The following is a 22,576-nucleotide window of genomic DNA, read 5'->3' on the forward strand; positions in this document are numbered from 1 at the left end:
CGTCCGGGGGCTGGGTTTGCCCGCGGGGGGTGATGGGAGTTGTAGTCCAGGGGGGCGTGGAGGCCTGGCGTTCCCAGCGTGCCCCGCGCGGAGCCCGCGCTCTGCCCTGCTCGCGCCTCCGGTCTCGCGGTCCCGGGGCTCCCTCAGCACCGGGGGGGGGGGGCGGCTCCAGCAGGCCCGGGGGGGCACCGGGAGGGCTCCGGGGGGCTCCCACCATGTCGGGAGAGGAGGAGGCCGCCGAGCTCACCATCGCCGAGGACCTGGTGGTGACCAAGTACAAGATGGGGGGGGACATCGCCAACCGTGAGTGCGGGCCGCGGTCGGTGCGGGGGGGGGGGGGGAACGGCGGGGGGGGGGGGGGGGGGGGAGCGGGTGGGACCGGGCGACCCCCGCCGGTGGGAGAGCCCCGGGTTCGGGGGTCCGGTGGGCTGTTCGGGGCTGGGACCCCCCCGCGTGTCCCGGTGGGACCCCCCCGGGGCTCGGTGCCCTCCCGGTGCCGGCGGGGCCCGGCCCCGCGCCGCCGCCGCCGCCGCCGCCCGCACGTGGTACCGCGCCCCACGTGCACCGGCGGCGCGGGGAGCGGGGCCGGGCCGGGCCTGCCGTGCCCCGGACCCTCCCGGTGCCGCTTTTGTTCCGGTGGGACCCCCCCACGGACCGGGGCTCCTCTCCGGTCCCGGTTAGCGCCGGGACGGGATGGGAGCGGGACGGGAGTCCCGGGGGGGCGGCCCTGGCTGGGTTTGGGGGGTGGGGGCTGACCCGGGAACGGGGTCCGGTTCTGGGGACGGGGTCCGGTTCTGGGAATGGGGTCCGGTACTGGGGATGGGGTCCGGTACTGGGAATGGGGTCCGGTTCTGGGAACGGGGTCCGGTTCTGGGAATGGGGTCCGGTACTGGGAACGGGGTCCGGTATTGGGAACGGGATCCTGTCCCAGGAACGGGGTCCGGTTCTGGGGATGGGGTCCGGTTCTGGGGATGGGGTCCGGTTCTGGGAATTGGGGTCCGGTATTGGGAATGGGGTCCGGTACTGGGAATGGGGTCCGGTACTGGGAATGGGGTCCGGTACTGGGAATGGGGTCCGGTATTGGGAATGGGGTCCGGTATTGGGAATGGGGTCCGGTACTGGGAATGGGGTCCGGTTCTGGGAATTGCGGTCCGGTTCTGGGAACGGGATCCTGTCCCGGGAACGGGGTCCGGTTCTGGGGACGGGGTCCGGTTCTGGGAATGGGGTCCCGAACCGGTCTGGGGATCCTGTCCCGGGAACGGGGATCCTGTCCCGGTCAGGTTGTGGATCCTGTCCCGGGCGCGGGGTCCGGTACCGGGAACAGGGTCCGGTCCCGGTCCCGGGGCTCCTGTCCCGGTCAGGTTGTGGGTTCGGTACCGGGCACGGGTCCGGTCCCGGGGCTCCTGTCCCGGTCAGGTTGTGGGTTCGGTACCGGGCACGGGTCCGGTCCCGGTCCCGGTCCCGGTCCCGGTCCCGGGGCTCCTGTCCCGGTCCAGGACATGGATCCAGTCCAGGGCACGGGTCCGGTCCCGGTCCCGGGGCTCCTGTCCCGGTCAGGTTGTGGGTTCGGTACCGGGCACGGGTCCGGTCCCGGTCCCGGGGCTCCTGTCCCGGTCAGGTTGTGGATCCTGTCCCGGGCACGGGTCCGGTCCCGGTCCCGGGGCTCCAGCCGCCCCGCTCCCTCCCTTTCCCGTTCTTTCCCCTCGCTGCCGGTGTCCCGGCTCCGGGAAGCCGCCCGGACCGGTTCCGCGGGGCTCCCCGGTGTCCCACGCCGCTTCCCGCTGACTCCAGCGCTTCTGTGGAACCGGCGCCGGTGGCCCGGGAGGGGATTCGGGGATTGCGGAGCCGGGATTCCCTTCGGGCTCCCGGGAGAACTGGAAACTCGGCCGCCTCCCTTCCCGGGGGCAACGGCAGCTCCGCTCCACGGAGCAAAACCCGGCCAAAAACCGGTTTTTTAGGGGTAAAAATCGGTTTTTTAGGGTTAAAATTCGGTTTTCTAGGGATAAAAATCGTTTTTTTTAGGGATAAAAAGTGCCTTAACTCCCTAAAAAACATGGGGAAGGAGGGAGGGATTCCAGGAATGTTCCTGTTCCTCTGATCTCTTGGAATGCTCCGAGGGTTTTCCACCTTTATCTGCTTTTATTTTATTTTTTTTTAATTTATGTTTTATTCCCCGCTCCGTGTGCCGCCGCCTCTTATCGGGAATGTTATCCGTGCTTTCAAATGTTCCCAACTTTCCCGTGGAAAAAGGGGCTGGAATTTGAAGGCCTCGCACAGGTGACAGGGCCGCAGAATTCCCGAGGATTCCTTGGAATCCTGAGGAAGGTGGGACAGAGGGGAACAGAGGGGACATTCCAGGATCCCGGGATATTTTGGGGTCACATCCCGGGATTTTTCGGGATCCCATCCCAGGATATTTTGGGATCCCATTCCAGGATATTTCGGGATCCCATTCCAGGATATTTTGGGATCCCATCCTGGGATCCCATTGAAGGATCCCAGGATATTTTGGGGACCTCATTCCAGAATATTTTGGGATCCCATCCCAGAATCCCAGGATATTTTGGGATCCCATTCCAGGATATTTTGGGATCCCATTCCAGGATATTTTGGGATCCCATCCCAGGATATTTTGGGATCCCATCCCAGGATATTTTGGGATCCCATCCCAGGATATTTTGGGATCCCATTCCAGGATATTTTGGGATCCCATTCCAGGATATTTTGGGATCCCATTCCAGGATATTTTGGGATCCCATCCCAGGATATTTTGGGATCCTATCCCAGAATCCCAGGATATTTTGTGATCCCATCCCAGATCCCAGAATATTTTGGAATCCCAGAATATTTCAGGATCCCATCCCAGCATCCCAGGATATTTTGGGATCCCATCCCAGAATATTTCAGGATCCCATCCCAGATCCCAGAATATTTTGGGATCCCATCCCAGAATATTTCAGGATCCCATCCCAGCATCCCAGGATATTTTGGGATCCCATCCCAGGATATTTTGTGATCCCATCCCAGATCCCAGAATATTTTGGAATCCCAGAATATTTCAGGATCCCATCCCAGCATCCCAGGATATTTTGGGGTCCCATTCCAGAATATTTTAGGATCTCATCCCAGCATCCCGGGATATTTCGGGATCCCATTCCAGGATAGTTTTGGATCCCATTCCAGAATATTTTGGGATCCCATCCCAGGATATTTTGGGGACACTTATTTCCCTAGGAAGGCACGATGCAGGCTGGAATTCCTGTTGGATATTTTTTTTTGGGGCGTGGAGCGTTCCCCAAACTTCCTGGGGCTGTGTCAGCCCGTGGATCCCTTTGGAAAATTCCTTGGATTCCTTGGAATGGCTTTGATGTCTCCCAGCCATTCCCAAACCTGTTCCGGAGGAATTTGGCAGCGTGCCTCTCCCTCTTCCCAAACACCATTCCCAAATCAATTCATTCCGGCGGGCTTTATGCCTTTCCCGGTGTGGAATTTCAGCGTATTTTGGGGAATTTTTTTGGGAATTCTTGTTGGGAATTGCAGGGGTTCTGCGTGCCGTGGTGGAGGCGGCGGCTCCCGGCGCGTCCGTGCTGTGCCTGTGCGAGAAGGGCGATGCCATGATCATGGAAGAGACGGGGAAAATCTTCAAAAAGGAAAAGGAAATGAAAAAAGGTGAGCAGCTTCTCGGCCGGGAAGGAAAAATTCCGAGTTTTTCCATGGTTTTAACTCACATCTTCCTCCCTGCTGAGCCTCAGCTTCCAGGTTTTATGGATCCATTGGGAAAAGGTGGGTGGAATGGAGCTTTAAGGATCCCAAATCCCAAATTTTGAGGTGCTGGAAGGAAGTTTAGGTTGGATTTCAGGAAGAAATTTCTCTTTGGAGGTTCTGTAATGGAATTCCCATCCCTGCAAGGTGATCCCATCCCGGGATATTTTGGGATTGGAGCAGCCTGGGAAGGAGGAAGGTGTCCCAGGAGGGTGGAATGGAGCTTTAAGGATCCCAAATCCCAAATTTTGAGGTGCTGGAAGGAAGTTTAGGTTGGAATATTGGGAAGAAATTCCCCTTTGGAGGTTCTGGAATGGAAATCCCATCCCTGAAAGGTGATCCCATCCCGGGATCCCGGGATATTTTGGGGTTGGAGCAGCCTGGGATGGGGCAGTGGAACTTTAAGCGCCCCGAATCCCAGAGCATTCCCCAAATCCAGGTTTTTTTCCCAGGAATCGCCTTCCCCACCAGTATATCCGTCAATAACTGCGTGTGCCACTTCTCCCCGCTCAAGAGCGACCAGGATTACATCCTCAAGGACGGGGACCTGCTCAAAATGTGAGTGCCAGGATCATTCCATGGGAATTCCCTCTGCCTTCCCAGATTCCCAACGTTCCTCCTGCTGCCGGGACCTGGCCGACCCCCCCCCCCCATTACCGCGTTAATTCCGTGCTAATTAAAGCTTACTAACGAGCCTGGAGGGGCTCCTGGGGCACCTTTCCCACTCTGGCAATCCCAGTTCCCATCACCATTCCCAGTTCCCGTTCCCAGTTTTCCATTTCCACTTTCCCATTCCCAGTTCCCAACCCTGTTCCTATCCCAGTTCCCGTTTCCCACTTCCAATCCCCATTCCCAGATTTCCATTCCAAATTTCCCATTCCCAGTTCCCATTCCCAGTTCCCATCACCCTTCCCAGTTCCCCATTCCCAGTTCCCATTCCCAGTTCCCATTCCCAGTTCCCATTTCCCATTCCCAGTTCCCAGTTTTCCATTCCCAGTTTTCCATTCCCATTCCCAGTTCCCCATTCCCAGTTCCCCATTCCCAGTTCCCCATTCCCAGTTCCCATCACCCTTCCCAGTTCCCCATTCCCAGTTCCCATTCCCAGTTCCCAGTTCCCATTCCCAGTTCCCATTCCCAGTTCCCAGTTTTCCATTCCCAGTTTTCCATTCCCATTCCCAGTTCCCCATTCCCAGTTCCCCATTCCCAGTTCCCCATTCCCAGTTCCCATTCCCAGTTCCCATCACCCTTCCCAGTTCCCCATTCCCAGTTCCCATTCCCAGTTCCCATCACCCTTCCCAGTTCCCCATTCCCAGTTCCCCATTCCCAGTTCCCCATTCCCAGTTCCCCATTCCCAGTTCCCATTTCCCATTCCCAGTTCCCAGTTCCCAGTTTTCCATTCGCAGTTTTCCATTCCCATTCCCAGTTCCCCATTCCCAGTTTCCCCTTTCCCAGCCCCATTCCCATTCCCAGTTCCCAGTTCTGCATTCCCAGTTTTCCATTCCCATTCCCAGTTCCCCATTCCCAGTTTCCCCTTTCCCAGCCCCATTCCCATTCCCAGTTCCCAGTTCCGCATTCCCAGTTTTCCATTCCCATTCCCAGTTCCAATCCCCATTCTCATCCCCATTTTTCCATTCCCAGCTTCCTATTCCCAGTTCCTATTCCCACTTCCCATTCCCAGTTTCCCATTCCCAGTTTCCTGTTCCCATTCTTATTCCCAGTTCCAATCCCCATTCCCACTTTCCCATTCCCACTTTCCCATTCCCACTTTCCCATTCCCAGTTGTCCATTCCCAGTTGTCCATTCCCAGTTTCCCATTCTCAGTTTCCCATTCCCAGTTCCAATCCCCATTCCCAGTTTCCCATTCCCAGTTTCCCATTCCCAGTTTCCCATTCCCAATTCCCAATTCCCATTTTCCCATTGTGCTGGAATTCCCAGCATTCCCGGAATTTCCCCTCTCTCTCTGGAATTCCCGGAATTTCCCCTCTCTCTCTGGAATTCCCAACATTCCTGGAATTTTCCCCTCCCTGGAATTCCTGGCATTCCCGGAATTTCCCCTCTCTCTCTGGAATTCCCAACATTCCTGGAATTCCCCTCCTGGAATCCCCGGCATTCCCGGAATTCCGCCCTCTGGAATTCCTGACATTCCCGGAATTTTCCTCTCTCTCTCTCTCTCTGACATTCCTGGAATTCCCCTCCTGGAATCCCCGGCATTCCCGGAATTTCTCCCTCTGGAATTCCCTGGAATTCCCGGAATCTCTCCGGAATCTCTCCCGGCAGTGACCTGGGCGTGCACGTGGACGGTTTCATCGCCAGCGTGGCGCACAGCCTGGTGCTCGGCGCCTCCAAGGTGGGTCCTCCGGGGGCGTGGTGGGACCACCGGAGCCGTGGTGGGACCACCGGAGCTCTTGGATCCATGGTGGGATCATCCCGAGCTCCTGGATCCATGGTGGGACCACCGGAGCTCCTGGATCCATGGTGGGACCACCGGAGCTCCCGGAGCCGTGGTGGGACCACCGGAGCCGTGGTGGGACCACCAGAGCTCCTGGATCCATGGTGGGACCACTGGAGCTCCTGGATCCATGGTGGGATCACCGGAGCCGTGGTGGGACCACTGGAGCTCCTGGATCCATGGTGGGATCACCGGAGCCGTGGTGGGACCACCGGAGCTCCTGGATCCATGGTGGGATCATCCCGAGCTCCTGGAGCCGTGGTGGGACCACCCTGGAACCTCTGGATCCATGGTGGCACCATCCCAAAATCTCTGGATCCATGGTGGGACCACCGGAGCTCCTGGATCCGTGGTGGGACCATCCCAAAATCTCTGGATCCGTGGTGGCACCACCCCAATCCTTGGCAAGGCAATTCCTGCTTCCCCTTTTCCTGCTGGAATTCCCAGGATGAACATTCCCAAAAATCAATATTTTTTCCCATTTTTCCTGCTGGAATTCCATATAATGAACATTCCCTGCTTCCCAAAAAAATCAATATTTTTTCCCTGCTTTTTCCTGCTGGAATTCCCAGGTTGAACATTCCCATTCCCCACCCCAAAATCAGTTTCTGCTTCCCAAAAATCAATATTTTTTCCCATTTTTCCTCCTGGAATTCCCAGGATGAACATTCCCAAAAATCAATATTTTTTCCCGTTTTTCCTCCTGGAATTCCCAGGATGAACATTCCCATTCCCCACCCCAAAACCAATCCTCACTTCCCAATTTTCTCCTGGAATTTTCCCCGTCTGACACCTTGGGAATTCCTGAATTCCTCAAAGTTATCCCATCCTCTGGGAATAAATCCCGAGGGAAAAAAAAAAAAACAAAAACTGGGAAAATTGGGAAAAAAAAAATCCCAATTTGGGAATGGTTTTACTCCAGTGATTTTGGGGGAAAAACCCCAAAATTCCCCATTGGAATTTCGCTGGACTCATCCCAATGCCTGGAAATCCTCTGGAATTCTTTCGGGGGCTGTTGACGTGGGAGGATTTTTCCACTTCCCGACCAAATTCCAGGGATTGGGATAAATCCCAAACGTTGCATCCCCGCCCCCAAACCCTGAGAAATCCCAAATTTCCCAGGAAATCCCAAATTTTCCCCAGGAAAATCCCGTGTCCGGCCGCAAAGCCGACGTCATCAAGGCGGCTCACCTGTGTGCCGAGGCCGCCCTGCGCCTGGTGAAACCCGGGAATCAGGTGGGAATTTTGGGGAATTTGGGAATTTTGGGAATTTTGGGAATTTTGGGAATCCCGGGATCCATCCTGTGGGATTTTGTGGGGGGATCTCTGTGGAAAATCGCTTTTTTTCAGGTTTTTTTTAAATTAATTTGTTTTTTTTGAAGCAGCTGCTGGGTTGGGGTTTTTTTCCTGAAATATTTGGGATTTAAGGAAAGCTCGGGACGGGAATTTTTTTTTGGGAGATAAAATGTGGTTTTTTTTTGGGGGGTTTTTGGGGTTTTTTGGGGTTTTTTTTGTTGTGTCCCAGAACACGCAAGTGACGGAGGCCTGGAATAAAATCGCCCACGCGTTCCACTGCACGCCCATCGAAGGTGAGGGAAGGGAATTCCAGGGAAAGGGAATTCCAGGGAAAAGGGAATTCCAGGGAAAGGGGATTCCAGGGAAAAAGGGAATTCAGGGAAAAGGGAATTCAGGGAAAAAGGGAATTCCAGGGAAAAGGGAATTCAGGGAAAAAGGGAATTCCAGGGAAAAGGGAATTCAGGGAAAAAGGGAATTCAGGGAAAGAGAATTCCAGGGAAAAGGGAATTCCAGGGAAAAGGGAATTCCAGGGGAAAGGGAATTCCAGGGAAAGGGAATTCCAGGGAAAAAGGGAATTCCAGGGAAAGGGAATTCCAGGGAAAAAGGGAATTCCAGGGAAAAGGGAATTCCAGGGAAAAGGGAATTCCAGGGGAAAGGGAATTCCAGGGAAAAAGGGAATTCCAGGGAAAAGGGAATTCAGGGAAAAAGGGAATTCCAGGGAAAAGGGAATTCCAGGGAAAAGGGGATTCCAGGGAAAAGGGAATTCAGGGAAAAAGGGAATTCCAGGGAAAGGGGAATTCCAGGGAAAAGGGAATTTCAGGAAAAGGGAATTCCAGGGAAAAGGGAATTGAGGGAAAGGGGAATTCAGGGAAAAGGGGATTTCAGGGAAAAGGGAATTCCAGGGAAAAAGGGAATTCCAGGGAAAAAGGGAATTCCAGGGAAAAAGGGAATTCCAGGGAAAGGGAATTCCAGGAAAAAGGGAATTCCAGGGAAAAGGGAATTCCAGGGAAAGGGAATTCCAGGGAAAAGGGAATTCCAGGGAAAAGGGAATTGAGGGAAAGGGGAATTCAGGGAAAAGGGGATTTCAGGGAAAAGGGAATTCCAGGGAAAAAGGGAATTCCAGGGAAAGGGAATTCCAGGGAAAAAGGGAATTCCAGGGAAAAGGGGATTCAGGGAAAAAGGGAATTCCAGGGAAAAGGGGATTCAGGGAAAAAGGGAATTCCAGGGAAAGGGAATTCCAGGGAAAGGGAATTCCAGGGAAAGGGAATTCCAGGGAAAAGGGAATTCCAGGGAAAGGGAATTCCAGAGAAAGGGGAATTCCAGGGAAAGGGAATTCCAGGGAAAAGGGAATTCCAGGAAAAGGGAAATTCCAGGGGAAAAGGGAATTCCAGGGAAAGGGAATTCAGGGAAAAGGGAATTCCAGGGAAAAAGGGAATTCAGGGAAAAGGGAATTCCAGGGAAAGGGAATTCCAGGGGAAAAGGGGAATTCCAGGGAAAAGGGAATTCCAGGGAAAAAGGGAATTCAGGGAATGGGAATTCCAGGGAAAGGGAATTCCAGGGAAAAGGGAATTCCAGGGAAAGGGAATTCCAGGGGAAAGAGAATTCCAGGGAAAAGGGAATTCCAGGGAAAAGGAAATTCCAGGGAAATAGGGAATTCCAGGGGGAAGGGGAATTCAGGGAAAAGGGAATTCCAGGGGAAAAGGGAATTCAGGAAAAAAAGGAATTCAGGGAAAGGGGAATTCAGGGAAAAGGGGATTTCAGGGAAAAAGGGAATTCCAGGGAAAGGGGATTCCAGGGGAAAGGGATAAAGAGGAAAGGGGATAAAGGGAAAAAGGGAATTCCAGGGAAAGAGGATTCCCAGAAAAAGGATTCCAGGGGAAAGGGGATTCCATGGAAAAGGGAATTCCCGGGAAAAGGGAATTCCAGGGAAAGGGAATTCCAGGGAAAGGGAATTCCAGGGAAAGGGAATTCCAGGGGAAAGGGGATTCCATGGAAAAGGGAATTCCAGGGAAAGGGAATTCCAGGGAAAGGGAATTCCAGGGAAAAGGGAATTCCATGGAAAAGGGGATTCCCGGGAAAGGGATCCCGGGCTGGCTGGGAAGGCTCCGGGGTTGTGCATTGGGATCTTTCAGGGGTTAAATTCCCTGGAATTCCGGGAATTGCTGCTGCCTCTGGAGTGGGCCGGGAATGTTGGGAATGCCGGGAATGTTGGGAATGCCGGGAATGTTGGGAGTGAGGGGTGGAAAAGGGGGGAGTCCAGTGACCCCAGTCCCTCCCAGTCCATCCCAGTCCATCCCAGTCCCCCCAAGTCCCTCCCAGTCCCCCCCAGTCCCTCCCAGTCCCCCCCAGTGCCCCCCAGTCCCCCCCAGTCCCTCCCAGTGCCCCCCAGTGCCCCCCAGTCCCCCCCAGTCCCTCCCAGTCCCCCCCAGTCCCCCCCAGTCCCCCCAGTCCCTCCCAGTCCCCCCCAGTGCCCCCCAGTCCCCCCCAGTCCCTCCCAGTGCCCCCCAGTCCCCCCCAGTCCCTCCCAGTCCCCCCCAGTGCCCCCCAGTCCCCCCCAGTGCCCCCCAGTGCCCCCCAGTCCCCCCCAGTCCCTCCCAGTCCCCCCCAGTCCCCCCCAGTCCCCCCCAGTCCCTCCCAGTCCCCCCCAGTGCCCCCCAGTCCCCCCCAGTCCCTCCCAGTGCCCCCCAGTGCCCCCCAGTCCCCCCCAGTCCCTCCCAGTCCCCCCCAGTGCCCCCCAGTCCCCCCCAGTGCCCCCCAGTGCCCCCCAGTCCCCCCCAGTCCCTCCCAGTCCCCCCCAGTCCCCCCAGTCCCCCCCAGTCCCTCCCAGTCCCCCCCAGTGCCCCCCAGTCCCCCCCAGTCCCTCCCAGTCCCCCCCAGTCCCCCCCAGTCCCCCCCAGTCCCCCCCAGTCCATCCCAGTCCATCCCAGTCCATCCCAGTTTATCCCAGTCCCTCCCAGTCCCCCCCAGTGCCCCCCAGTGCCCCCCAAGTCCCCCCCAGTCCCCCCCAGTCCCTCCCAGTGCTCCCAGTATCCCCAGTTCCCCCGCAGGGATGCTGTCGCACCAGCTGAAGCAGCACGTGATCGACGGGGACAAAACCATCATCCAGAACCCCTCGGACCAGCAGAAGTGAGGGGCAGAAATGGGGCAAAAACGGGGGAAATTGGGCAAAAACGGGGGAAATTGGGCAAAAACGGGGGAAATTGGGCAAAAACGGGGGAATTTGGGCAAAAACGGGGGAATTTGGGCAAAAATGGGGCAAAAATGGGGGAATTTGGGCAAAAATGGGGGAATTTGGGGGAAAAATGGGGGAATTTGGGGGAAAATGGGGGAATTGGGGCAAAAAGGGGGGAATTTGGGCCAAAATGGGGGAATTTGGGCAAAAATGGGGGAATTTGGGCAAAAATGGGGGAATTTGGGGGGAAAATGGGGGAATTTGGGGGAAAAATGGGGGAATTTGGGCAAAAATGGGGGAATTTGGGGGTAAAAATGGGGGAATTTGGGGGTAAAAATGGGGGGCAAGGGCAGAAATTGGGCAAAAATGGGGGAATTTGGGGAAAAATGGGGGAATTTGGGGAAAAATGGGGGGCAAGGGCAAAAATTGGGGGTAAAATGGGGGCTTGGGGTAAAAATGGGGGAGCTTGGGGGTAAAAATTGGGGAAAAAATGGGGAGAAATGGGATTGGGGAAAAATGGGGGAGTCCGACTGGGAATTTGGGGGTTAAGGTGAAAATTTGGGGGGTTTGGATGAGAATTTGGGGGGTTTGGATCAGAAATGGGGTCAGGGGAAAAATTTGGGTTGGGGGGAAATGAGATTGGGGGGGGGTGAGGTTGAAAAATGGGATCAGGGTGAGAAATGAGGATTCAGGGGGAAAACGGGATTTGGGGAAATTTTGGGGCAAAAATTGAGGGATTGGGGGAAATGATGGAGAATCGAGGGAAAACGGGATCAGGAAGAAAAAGGGAAAATCAGGATGAGGAACGGGGGCTTTGGAAAGGAAGATTTGCCAGGAATATTTTGAGTTTCTAGGAATGCTTCGAATCTCCTTGGAAGGTTTTTGGTTTTCCTGGGAAATTCTGAATTTCTAGGAATGTTGTTTTTTTATTTTTTATTTTTTTTTTTTTTTGACCTTCCTGGAAGCTTTTCCCTCCAGAATTCCCAGATTTTCCTGCCTTTTTCCCCCAGGAAGGACCACGAAAAAGCCGAATTTGAGGTGCACGAAGTCTACGCCGTCGACGTCCTGGTCAGCAGCGGCGAGGGAAAGGTCGGCCCAAAACTGAGGAAAATCCCAGGAATTCCCAGGGGCTGGGAGGGCTCTGGGAAACCCCCCAAATTTTCACCCCAAACCCCGAAATTCTCACCCCAAACCCCCCATTTCTCACCCCACATCCCAATTTCTCCCCTTAACCCCCAATTTCTCACTCTGGCTCCCCCATTTTCCCCAATCCCCTTTCTCACCCCGATCCCATTTTTTTACCCTGATCCCATTTTTTTACCCTGATCCCATTTTTCATCCTCGCCCCCCCATTTCTCCCCCAACCCCTCAATTTTTTCCCCTGAACTCCCATTTGTCCCCCAATCCCATTTCTCCCCTGATCCCAATTTTCTCCTCTGATCCCATTTTTCCCGTGGGCCCATTTCTCCCCCTGACCCCCCTAATTTTTTCCCCTGACCCCCCATTTTCCCCCAATCCCATTTTCCCCTGATCCCAACTTTCTCCCAGACCTCATTTCTCCTCCTGACCCCCTCAATTTCCCCAACCCCTCAATTTTCCCCCAGTCCCATTTTCCCCTGATCCAAGTTTTCCCCCTGATCCCAATTTTCCTCAAATCCCATTTTCCCCCAATCCCATTTCCCCCTGATCCCAGTTCTCCCCTCATCCCATTTCCCCCGATCCCAGTTTTCCCCCTCATCCCATTTTCCCCCAATCCCATTTTCCCGATCCCATTTCCCTGATCCCATTCCCCCAATCCCATTTCCCCAGTCCTATTTCCCCCGATCCCATTTCCCCCTGATCCCAATTCTCCCCCAGTCCCATTTCCCGGATCCCATTTCCTGGATCCCATTTCCCCGATGTTTTCCCCGATCCCATTTCCCCGATCCCATTCCCCAATCCCGTTTCTCAATCCCATTTTCCCCGATCCCGTTCCCCGATCCCGATCCCATTTTCCCTGATCCCGTTCCCCAATCCCATTCCCCGATCCCGTTCCCCAATCCCATTTTCCGCGATCCCGTTCCCTGATCCCGTTCCCCAATCCCGTTCCCTGATCCCATTCCCCAATCCCGTTCCCCAATCCCATTTTCCCCGATCCCATTCCCCAATCCCATTTCCCTGATCCCGTTCCCCGATCCCGATCCCATTTTCCCCGATCCCGCTCCCCATCCCATTCCCCCAATGTTTTCCCCGATCCCATTCCCCGATCCCGATCCCATTTTCCCTGATCCCGTTCCCCGATCCCGTTCCCTGATCCCATTCCCCCGATGTTTTCCCTGATCCCGTTTCCCGCTCCCCATCCCATTCCCCGTTCCCGTTCCCCGATCCCATTCCCCCGATGTTTTCCCCGATCCCGTTTCCCGCTCCCCATCCCATTCCCCGTTCCCGTTCCCCCGATGTTTTCCCCAATCCCATTCCCCAATCCCATTCCCCAATCCCATTCCCCGATCCCATTCCCCAATCCCATTCCCCGATCCCATTCCCCAATCCCATTCCCCGATCCTGTTCCCCGATCCCGTTCCCCAATCCCGTTTCCCAATCCCATTTTCCCCAATCCCATTCCCCGATCCCATTTTCCCCAATCCCATTTTCCCCAATCCCATTCCCCGATCCCATTTTCCCCGATCCCGTTTCCCAATCCCATTTTCCCCGATCCCATTCCCCAATCCCATTTCCCCGCTCCCGTTCCCCGATCCCATTCCCCGATCCCATTTTCCCCAATCCCATTCCCCGTTCCCATTCCCCAATCCCATTCCCCGATCCCATTCCCCAATCCCATTCCCCAATCCCATTCCCCAATCCCATTCCCCAATCCCATTCCCCAATCCCATTCCCCGCTCCCATTTTCCCCAATCCCATTTCCCCAATCCCATTCCCCGATCCCGATCCCATTCCCCAATCCCATTCCCCGCTCCCATTTTCCCCAATCCCATTTCCCCAATCCCATTCCCCAATCCCATTCCCCGATCCCATTTTCCCCAATCCCATTCCCCGATCCCATTCCCCAATCCCATTCCCCAATCCCATTCCCCAATCCCATTCCCCAATCCCATTTCCCCAATCCCATTCCCCAATCCCATTTTCCCCGTTCCCGTTCCGGCTCCCTGGCCCCAGCTGGGTTTTTCCGGCTGTGCGGCAGGCGCGGGACGCGGGGCAGAGAACGACCATCTACAAGCGGGACCCGTCCAAGCAGTACGGGCTGAAGATGAAAACCTCGCGCGCCTTCTTCAGCGAGGTGGAGCGGCGCTTCGACACCATGCCCTTCACCCTGCGGTGAGGAGCCCGAGTCCCGGCTGAACCCCAAAAATCACCTGAACCCCCCAGAACCCCACCTGAACCCCAAAAATCACCTGAACCCCAAAAATCACCCTGAACTGCCAAAATATCACCTGAACCCCAAAATATCACACCTGAACCCACCAAAATATCACCTGAACCCCAAAAATCACCTGAACCCCAAAATATCACACCTGAACCCCAAAATATCACACCTGAACCGCCCAGAACCCCACCCGAACCCACCAAAATCACACCTGAACTGCCAAAATATCACCTGAACCCCAAAATATCACACCTGAACTGCCAAAATATCACACCTGAACTGCCAAAATATCACCTGAACCCCAAATATCACCTGAACCCCAAAATATCACACCTGAACCCCAAAATATCACCTGAACCCCCCAGAACCCCACCCGAACACACCAAAATCACACCTGAACTGCCCAAAATATCACCTGAACTGCCCAAAATCACACCTGAACCCCAAAGTATCACCTGAACCCCAAAAATCACACCTGAACCCCAAAATATCACCTGAACTGCCAAAATATCACACCTGAACCGCCAAATATCACCTGAACCCCAAAATATCACACCTGAACCCCCCAGGACCCCACCCGAACCCACCAAAATCACACCTGAACCCCAAAATATCACCTGAACCCCAAAATATCACACCTGAACCCCAAAATATCACACCTGAACCCACCAAAATATCACACCTGAACCCCAAAATATCACCCGAACCCCAAAATATCACCTGAACCCACCAAAATATCACCTGAACCCCAAAATATCACACCTGAACCCCAAAATATCACCTGAACCCCAAAATATCACCCTGAACGGCCAAAATATCACACCTGAACCCCAAAATATTACCCTGAACTGCCAAAATATCACCTGAACCCCAAATATCACACCTGAACCCCAAAATATCACCCTGAACTGCCAAAATATCACCTGAACCCCAAAATATCACCCTGAACGGCCAAAATATCACACCTGAACCCCAAAATATCACCCTGAACTGCCAAAATCACACCTGAACTACCCAAAATATCACCTGAACTGCCCAAAATCACACCTGAACTGCCCAAAATATCACCTGAACCCCAAAATCACACCTGAACTGCCCAAAATCACACCTGAACTGCCCAAAATATCACCTGAACCCCAAAATCACACCTGAACTGCCCAAAATCACACCTGAACCCACCAAAATATCACCTGAACCCACCAAAATATCACCTGAACCCCAAAATCCCACCTGAACCCCCAAAATCCCACCTGAACCCCCAATTTCTCTCCCCAGACCCCCCAAATTCTCACCTGAACCCCCCCAGTTCTCATCCAACCCCCCAAATTCTCCCCCAAATTCTCATCCAAACCCTCATTTCTCACCCAGTCTCCCCATTTTTACCCCCCAAGCCCCATTTTTGCCCCTGGCCCCAGGTGGGGCTGGAATCACACCTGGAATCACACCTGGCACACCTGGATGGGGCTGGAATCACACCTGGAATTCCACCTGGCACACCTGGATGGGGCTGGAATCACACCTGGCACACCTGGATGGGGCTGGAATCACACCTGGAATCACACCTGGCACACCTGGATGGGGCTGGAATCACACCTGGAATTCCACCTGGCACACCTGGATGGGGCTGGAATCACACCTGGCACACCTGGATGGGGCTGGAATCACACCTGGAATCACACCTGGCACACCTGGATGGGGCTGGAGTTGCAGGGGTTGGAGCCTTTGCCAGGCGGGTGTGCCCAGGTGTTGGTTCAGGTGTGTGCCCAGGTGTGCCCAGGTGCACCAGGTGTGATCATGGGTGCACTCAGGTGTGCCCAGCTGCACCCAGGTGTGTCCCCAGGGTGTGCCCAGGTGCTCTCAGGTGTGATCCCAGGTGTGCCCAGGTGTGCTCAGGTGCACTTAGGTGTGATCTCAGGTGTGCCCTCAGGTGCTCTCAGGTGTGATCCCAGGTGTGCCCAGGTGCCCAGGTGTGCTCAGGTGCACTCAGGTGTGATCTCAGGTGTGCCCTCAGGTGCGCCCAGGTGCACCAGGTGTGCCCCCAGGGTGTGCCCAGGTGCCCTCAGGTGCACTCAGGCGCCCCAGGTGTGCCCAGGTGAGCCCAGGTGCACCCAGGTGTGCGCCCAGGTGTGCCCAGGTGCCCTCAGGTGCACTCAGGCACCCCAGGGTGTGCCCAGGTGCCCCAGGGTGTGCCCAGGTGTGCCCAGGTGTGTGCCCAGGTGCCCCAGGTGTGTGCCCAGGTGCCCAGGTGTGCCCAGGTGCCCAGGTGTGCTCAGGTGCACTCAGGTGTGATCTCAGGTGTGCCCTCAGGTGCACTCAGGTGTGCCCAGGTGCCCTCAGGTGCACTCAGGCACCCCAGGGTGTGCCCAGGTGCACCCAGGTGTGTGCCCAGGTGCCCCAGGTGTGTGCCCAGGTGCCCAGGTGTGCCCAGGTGCCCAGGTGTGCTCAGGTGCACTCAGGTATGATCTCAGGTGTGCCCTCAGGTGCACTCAGGTGTGCCCAGGTGCCCTCAGGTGCACTCAGGCACCCCAGGGTGTGCCCAGGTGTGTGCCCAGGTGCACCCAGGTGTGCGCCCAGGTGCCCCAGGTGTGCCCAGGTGTGCCCAGGTGCTGAGCGAGGGCGTGTCCCGCAGGGCGCTGGAGGACGAGAAGAAGGCGCGCATGGGCGTGGTGGAGTGCGCCAAGCACGAGCTGCTGCAGCCCTTCAACGTGCTCTACGAGAAGGACGGTGAGCCTGGGGACACCTGGGGACACCTGGGACAGGTGGGACAGCTGGGGACACCTGACACACCTGGGGACACCTGACACACCTGGGGACAGGTGGGGACAGGGGGGACACGCAGGGACACGAGCTGCTGCAGCCCTTCAACGTGCTCTACGAGAAGGACGGTGAGCCTGGGGACACCTGGGACACCTGGGGACAGGTGACACACCTGGGGACACCTGGGGACACTTGGGGACACCTGACACACCTGGGGACAGGTGGGGACAGGGGGGACACCCAGGGACACGAGCTGCTGCAGCCCTTCAACGTGCTCTACGAGAAGGACGGTGAGCCTGGGGACACCTGGGGACACCTGACACACCTGGGGACACCTGACACACCTGGGGACAGGTGGGGACACCTGGGGACAGGTGGGGACAGGGGGGACACCCAGGGACACGAGCTGCTGCAGCCCTTCAACGTGCTCTACGAGAAGGACGGTGAGCCTGGGGACACCTGGGGACACCTGGGACAGGTGGGGACACCTGGGACACCTGGGGACATCTCAGGACAGGTGAGGCACTTGGGGACAGGTGGGGACACCTGGGGACAGGTGAGACCTGGGGGACAGGTCTTGGCAGGGCGGTATCCCAGGGTCACCCCCAGGTCCTGGCAGGGCCGTATCCCAGGGTCACCCCCAGGTCCTGACAGGGCCGTAGCTCAGCCCAGGTCCTGGCAGGGCGGTATCCCAGGGTCACTCCCAGGTCCTGGCAGGGCGGTATCCCAGGGTCACTCCCAGGTCCTGGCAGGGCGGTATCCCAGGCTCACCCGCAGGTCCTGGCAGGGCCGTAGCTCAGCCCAGGTCCTGTCAGGGCGGTATCCCCGTTAACCCCCGCGTGCCCGCAGGCGAGTTCGTGGCACAGTTCAAGTTCACGGTGCTGCTGATGCCAGGTCCTGGCAGGGCGGTATCCCAGGGTCAGTTCCACAGGTCCTGGCAGGGCCGTAGCTCAGGGTCAGTCTCACAGGTCCTGGCAGGGCCATAGCTCAGGGTTAACCCCCGCGTGCCCGCAGGCGAGTTCGTGGCGCAGTTCAAGTTCACGGTGCTGCTGATGGGTCCTGGCAGGGCGGTATCCCAGGGTCACCCCAGGTCCTGTCAGGGCGGTATCCCCGTTAACCCCCGCGTGCCCGCAGGCGAGTTCGTGGCGCAGTTCAAGTTCACGGTGCTGCTGATGGATCCTGGCAGGGCGGTATCCCAGGGTCACTCCCAGGTCCTGGCAGGGCCGTAGCTCACCCCAGGTCCTGTCAGGGCAGTATCCCAGGGTCACTCCCAGGTCCTGGCAGGGCGGTATCCCAGGGTCACCCCCAGGTCCTGTCAGGGCCGTAGCTCAGGGTTAACCCCCGCGTGCCCGCAGGCGAGTTCGTGGCGCAGTTCAAGTTCACGGTGCTGCTGATGCCAGGTCCTGGCAGGGCGGTATCCCAGGGTTACCCCCAGGTCCTGGCAGGGCCGTAGCTCAGCCCAGGTCCTGTCAGGGCAGTATCCCAGGGTCACTCCCAGGTCCTGGCAGGGCGGTATCCCAGGGTCACCCCCAGGTCCTGTCAGGGCCGTAGCTCAGGGTTAACCCCCGCGTGCCCGCAGGCGAGTTCGTGGCGCAGTTCAAGTTCACGGTGCTGCTGATGCCAGGTCCTGGCAGGGCGGTATCCCAGGGTTACCCCCAGGTCCTGGCAGGGCCGTAGCTCAGCCCAGGTCCTGGCAGGGTGGTATCCCAGGGTCACCCCCAGGTCCTGGCAGGGCGGTATCCCAGGGTCACCCCCAGGTCCTGGCAGGGCAGTAGCTCAGGGTCAGTCTCACAGGTCCTGGCAGGGCGGTATCCCAGGGTCAGTCCCACAGGTCCTGGCAGGGCCATAGCTCAGGGTCACCCCCAGGTCCTGTCAGGGCGGTATCCCCGTTAACCCCTGCGTGCCCGCAGGCGAGTTCGTGGCGCAGTTCAAGTTCACGGTGCTGCTGATGGGTCCTGTCAGGGCGGTATCCCAGGGTCACCCCCAGGTCCTGGCAGGGCCGTAGCTCAGGGTTAACCCCCGCGTGCCCGCAGGCGAGTTTGTGGCGCAGTTCAAGTTCATGGTGCTGCTGATGGGTCCTGTCAGGGCGGTATCCCAGGGTCACCCCCAGGTCCTGGCAGGGCCGTAGCTCACCCCAGGTCCTGTCAGGGCGGTATCCCCGTTAACCCCCGCGTGCCCGCAGGCGAGTTCGTGGCGCAGTTCAAGTTCACGGTGCTGCTGATCCCAGGTCCTGGCAGGGCCGTAGCTCACCCCAGGTCCTGTCAGGGCGGTATCCCCGTTAACCCCCGCGTGCCCGCAGGCGAGTTCGTGGCGCAGTTCAAGTTCACGGTGCTGCTGATGGGTCCTGGCAGGGCGGTATCCCAGGGTCACCCCCAGGTCCTGGCAGGGCGGTATCTCAGGGTCACCCCCAGGTCCTGGCAGGGCCGTAGCTCAGGGTTAACCCCCGCGTGCCCGCAGGCGAGTTTGTGGCGCAGTTCAAGTTCATGGTGCTGCTGATGGGTCCTGTCAGGGCGGTATCCCAGGGTCACTCCCAGGTCCTGGCAGGGCCGTAGCTCACCCCAGGTCCTGTCAGGGCGGTATCCCCGTTAACCCCCGCGTGCCCGCAGGCGAGTTCGTGGCGCAGTTCAAGTTCACGGTGCTGCTGATGGGTCCTGGCAGGGCGGTATCCCAGGGTCACCCCCAGGTCCTGGCAGGGCCGTAGCTCAGGGTTAACCCCTGCGTGCCCGCAGGCGAGTTCGTGGCGCAGTTCAAGTTCATGGTGCTGCTGATGGGTCCTGGCAGGGCGGTATCCCAGGGTCACCCCCAGGTCCTGTCAGGGCGGTATCCCAGGGTCACCCCCAGGTCCTGTCAGGGCCGTAGCTCAGGGTTAACCCCCGCGTGCCCGCAGGCGAGTTTGTGGCGCAGTTCAAGTTCACGGTGCTGCTGATCCCAGGTCCTGGCAGGGCCGTAGCTCACCCCAGGTCCTGTCAGGGCGGTATCCCCGTTAACCCCCGCGTGCCCGCAGGCGAGTTCGTGGCGCAGTTCAAGTTCACGGTGCTGCTGATGCCCAACGGGCCCATGCGGATCACCAGCGGCCCCTTCCAGCCCGAGCTCTACCGCTCCCACCTGGACGTGCAGGACGGCGAGCTCAAGGTGGGCCCTCGTTAATATTCACTGATCATGCAAATTAGCTGGCCCTCAAAGCGTAAAATTAATTAAAATATTTAGAGAAAAAAAAATTAATATCTCATTCCCGCCTATTTAGTGTTTTTGTCCCTTATATTAATTTTTAATAGTTATATATAAGGTTGGTTCCTCATTAATATTCATCAATTATGCAAATTAGCTGGGCATCTAAGCATAAAATTAATTAGAATATTCATAGGAAAAAAAAACCCATATTTTATTCCTGCCTATTTAGTGATTCTGTCCCTTATATTGATTTTTTAATAATTATATCTAAGGTTGGCTCCTCATTAATATTCATCAATTATGCAAATTCGCTGTCGATCTAAGCATAAACTTAATTAAAATATTCTTAGGAAAAAAAAAGTCAGTATTTTATTCGTACCTCTTTAGTGTTTTTGTTGAGTTTTAATAGTTCTATTTAAGGTTGGCTCCTCATTAATATTCATCATTCCTAATCAGATTGTGCAAATTAAAATTAGTTTCTATTCCATAAAAAATACTAATAGAAAAAAATGATATTTTATTTGTATCTATTTAGTGGTTTTGTAATTTATATTGATTTTTAATAGTTATTTTTAAGGTGGTTTCTTATTAATATTCATCAGGTTATGCAAATTAGGTGTCCATGTGAGCATAAAATTAATTTGTTTCGATTTCCATATAAAATATTCATAGGGAAAAATCAATATTTTATTCGTGCCTATTTAGTGGTTTTGTTACTTATATTGATTTTTAATAGGTTGGTTCCTCATTTATATTCATCATGAATTTGTTATTATTAGCTGATTAACAACCTAAGAATTTAAATTAATAAATGAAAGATTAATACCTGACTTTAAAATTAAATAAATTAAAAATTAATATGTTAATAATTTATTTGTTAATATATTCCTCTTTATTATTAATTTATTGTTATACACTGATTAGCAAATTAAGAATTAATTGAAGTTAATAAATCAAATACTGCTAATTAATAAAGCAGCACCTCCTGGGGATCAAGTAAATGGAACCAAACCCCGAAAATGACCAAAAAATTCCCATTATCCCCCCAAAAAATCAAATTATTTCCCAATTTCTCTTTTCCAGGCCCTTCTACAAAGCTCCGCCAGCCGCAAGACCCAGAAAAAGAAGAAAAAAAAGGTAAAATTTGGGCAATTTTTATTTGGCAATTCCTAAAATTTGAAATTTTTGGGTTTTTTTTGTGGGAAAAATCCCTAAACTATTTGGATTTTTCCTCCCCAGGCTTCCAAAAACGCTGAAAACGCCACCACAGGGGAGACGGCGGAGGAGAACGAGGCGGGCGATTGAAAATCCTCAAATCGTCCTTTTTTTCCCCAAAAAAAAAATTAAAAAATTTTAAAAATCCCCCCAAGAAAAACCCTAAAAAATTCCATCTGGAAAGGAAAAAATTCGATGTTTTTTCAGGCAGTTTGGAATTCCCACAACATCCAACAGCTCCCGAGGAGGGAGGAATTTTTTGGTCAAAATTGAAAAAAAAAAAATTGAATTAAAACACCCCCAAAAAAGCAGCAAAACAAAACAAAACAAAACAAAAAATTAGGAGTGAAAATCACTTTAAAATCCTAAATATTCCCCATATTTTGAGAGGTGAATTTGGAATATTCATCCTCCTGCTGCTTTTTTTTAAAAATATTTGTTAATTTTTCCTTTTGGGACTTTTCACCAAAAAAAAAAATAAATTTAAACTCAAATTATTCCATCCAGAAAATTGAAATAATTCAGGATTTTGTCTTTTTCATCTTTAAAAATTGGGAAAAACATTCAATTTTTATATAAAATTTAAGTTCTTCCTCCCACCATAACCCACCAGGAGCCTTTTTTCTGCCTTTGCCTTGATTTCTGGGATTTCACAAAAAAAAAATAAAATAAAAAAATCACTATTTTTTAACAAAAACTGGTTTTTAAAAATAATCCAAACCAACATTCCGACCTTGCGGAGTTAAATTCCTTAAAATCCCGGGGTTGGGTGTTTTTTATCCTTTTTAATATCCCCGACAGCAAATTCCAATTTTTCCCCTGTGAAACAGAAAATAATTTTAATTTTTTTTCATTTTTTCCCTCAAAATTTTTTGCTATTTTGGAGGAAAAAATTTTTAAAAAATTAAATAAAAATCCCATTAAAATTCAGAATTTTTCAGGGGAAAAGTGAGGGAAGAGCTGATCCGGGATAAATCCGAGAACCGAGGGGTATCGCTATTTTATAGTCGATTTTTTACATAAAAAAAGCAGAAAAAATGAGAAAAAAAAACGATTAAAGTTGAATATTTGAGGTTTTTTTTTTCTTTCTCGATACCCCCGGTTTATTTTTCCCGCTTTACCCTCAATTTTTTGGGAATTCTGATTTTCTTTTTCCCGGGTTTTCTCCGCAAGCCGCGGGTTTTTTTCCTCATCAAAATCTGAATTTTCCAGCCCGAAAAAATAAAAATAATAAAAAAAATTAAAAAAAAATATAAAATAAAAACTCCACACGTGCAAATGTTACCAAAGTGAAAATAAAAAAAAGAATAAAGGATGTGATATTGGATTTTATTCCGGGTTTTTTTTTTTTATGAATTCTGTTTTTCTCTGGGGATTTGGGATTGGGGGGTGG

General features: G+C 54.0%; 1 protein-coding gene across 2 annotated transcripts; it reads left to right on the plus strand.

Moving 5' to 3' along the window:
• Positions 1 to 61: 61 nt before the first annotated feature.
• On the plus strand, positions 62 to 22,510 carry PA2G4 (proliferation-associated 2G4). Of its 2 annotated transcripts, XM_077788713.1 has the most exons (13): positions 64 to 303; positions 3,541 to 3,669; positions 4,215 to 4,320; positions 6,040 to 6,109; positions 7,355 to 7,447; positions 7,737 to 7,800; positions 10,555 to 10,633; positions 11,690 to 11,768; positions 13,858 to 13,991; positions 16,670 to 16,764; positions 19,802 to 19,929; positions 21,052 to 21,105; positions 21,208 to 22,510. In XM_077788713.1, the coding sequence occupies exons 1-13, from the start codon at positions 216 to 218 to the stop codon at positions 21,271 to 21,273; spliced, it is 1,185 nt and encodes a 394-aa protein (XP_077644839.1). In that variant the 5' UTR covers positions 64 to 215; the 3' UTR covers positions 21,274 to 22,510. The 2 variants fall into 2 exon arrangements, with proteins under 2 accessions (XP_077644840.1, XP_077644839.1); XM_077788714.1 differs by lacking the exons at positions 19,802 to 19,929; positions 21,052 to 21,105; positions 21,208 to 22,510 and adding an exon at positions 18,153 to 18,265 and having other exon boundaries at positions 62 to 303.
• The last annotated feature ends 66 nt before the right edge of the window (positions 22,511 to 22,576 follow it).

This window comes from Lonchura striata, chromosome 27, assembly GCF_046129695.1.
Source record: "Lonchura striata isolate bLonStr1 chromosome 27, bLonStr1.mat, whole genome shotgun sequence".
Lineage (NCBI taxonomy): Eukaryota > Metazoa > Chordata > Aves > Passeriformes > Estrildidae > Lonchura > Lonchura striata.